This window comes from Poecilia formosa, unplaced genomic scaffold (genome assembly GCF_000485575.1).
Source record: "Poecilia formosa unplaced genomic scaffold, Poecilia_formosa-5.1.2 Scaffold240, whole genome shotgun sequence".
NCBI classification, from domain to species: Eukaryota; Metazoa; Chordata; class Actinopteri; order Cyprinodontiformes; family Poeciliidae; genus Poecilia; species Poecilia formosa.
The window spans coordinates 1-1,845 of NW_006800179.1; the positions used below are offsets into that span (position 1 = coordinate 1).

General features: G+C 40.1%; 1 protein-coding gene across 1 annotated transcript in view; it reads left to right on the forward strand.

Moving 5' to 3' along the window:
- The first annotated feature begins 244 nt into the window (after positions 1-244).
- Positions 245-1,845, forward strand: part of pomgnt1 (protein O-linked mannose N-acetylglucosaminyltransferase 1 (beta 1,2-)) — a 15,033-nt gene continuing 13,432 nt past the window's right edge. Inside the window, exons 1-2 of the mRNA XM_007569350.2 lie at positions 245-402; positions 489-670. Of these exons, the coding sequence (XP_007569412.1) occupies positions 551-670 (120 nt within the window). The 5' untranslated portion in view covers positions 245-402; positions 489-550. The remainder of the gene's footprint in view (positions 403-488; positions 671-1,845) is intronic.

Below are 1,845 nucleotides of genomic sequence, written 5' to 3' on the forward strand. Positions count from 1 at the left end.
AAATTATGGTCCATAAACAGACAAAACAAGAAGAATAAAAAAAGAACGAAAAATAAAAATATATTGATTATCAAGGTTTCATTTAATACTAAACATACTTGATGTATATTTACTTGATGACTTTGATGATGTCATTTGACAAGATATAATGTTTATTGCTTGTTTAATAACTGCTGACTGTCACTTTGAACTGCCTTGTGCTGCTCAGATAAACTGGACTTAGTATCTGCAGCCAGCAGGGGGCAGCAGAGCAGCAGCCCACCGGAAGTAAACAGAGGCTGGAGCGCAGCGCCACAGGTAGCATCAGGTAGCATCATGTAGCTGCGGCTTTCAGCGGGTTCTGCTAAATCTTTGTTCTGACTCGAACATGAAGCGAACAGAACCAGCCTCTGGGAGGAACCTGTGAGTTTACCAGCAGCTTTAATCCGAACCGAACCGGCAGCGGTACCGCCGTTAGCTAAACTTTCTCCGTGACCTTCTGTCTCCAGGTGACCATGTGACTGTGGGCCCTAAGTGGGTCAGTTTGGGGTGCTGTTGTGGTTCTGAGGTGATGGAGACCTGGACCCCGAACCCCCGGGCCAAGCCGTTCATCCCGCGGCAGCAGAGGAGCTGGTACCTGACCTGGAAGTACCGGCTGACCCAGAGGAGGAGCCTCCGGCGGTTCTGTCAGGTCAGCCCGGTTCTGGTTCTGTAGGGAGGATCTCCTTGGGTCACCATGAAGGATGTTTGGAGGGATCTGCAGAACCACAGCTCTGCTCTCTGCTGCTGGTTTAAAGTCCAGATCTGAGTCCAACCCTCCGGTTCTGAGTTCTGACTCAGGTTCGGTTACTTTTAAAAGAGTTGGAGTTCTGGTTCTGTTCAAAATTAATAAAAATCCTAAACTTGCGGGAGAATGATGACAGCCAGAGGTCCAGTTAGAGTTCTGCTGTCATCACCGTTATTATTACTTCATCATGTTTCTGAAAAGTGAAAAACGTAAAAGTAACTAATGATAACATCTGAGTTAATATGTAGAAATGAATAAAGTTCTATTTAGTCAGATATTTTAAAGAATAAAATAAAACTTGATTAATATCTTCTTGACATGAAATTAGCAAAACAAGCTGAACAGATAAATAAAATTAGGACAAAGCTGGTGTAGAAACAAGAGGCCTCACTTCAACATAAATTCAAGGTGTGTGTCGGCTTTTAGTTAAAACTAATGGAGGCACTCAATTAAATGTTTTTGTGTTAATTTCATGGTCTGTAATTAATCACATTTAATCAAGAATTATATGTAAAATAAGCAACATTTTGAATACAATAAACATTTTTGCTGCTAAATTATTAAATAAACAGACATATGAGTTCAACAACAAAGATGCTTATAGTTTTATTTAATCTTATATTCGGATCTTCAGCCAGCAGATTGAACAAAGTGTTTTGTGAGGCCCTGATCATTCATGGAGCTTCTTTAGAAATGTGGACGCTGACATGAACATTACTGCTACATGTTTAGCATTCAGATACTATTTTAGGCTTGATTAGCTTCTCTGACATGCTAACTTCTGTTAGCACAACTTGAACACCACAGTAGTCGTTTCCAGGATCCAATCAGATTGTTTCAAAGCAGAAATTAAAACCCAATTGGCTGAGAGAAGACGCTTCCTCAATGTTGTTAGCAAATGTAGCTGGTGTGTCAAATTTACGGGCGTACCAGAAACTCACAAATTTAAAGGTTCCGGCTGGAACTTTTATATGTATTAATAAAAAATAGTAATCAAGTAATCTCATTAAAATCTGTAATAAATAAATTGAAATTAATGTGTTAAAACTCAGACTGCAGTTTGTCCGTGGTTGGCGCAT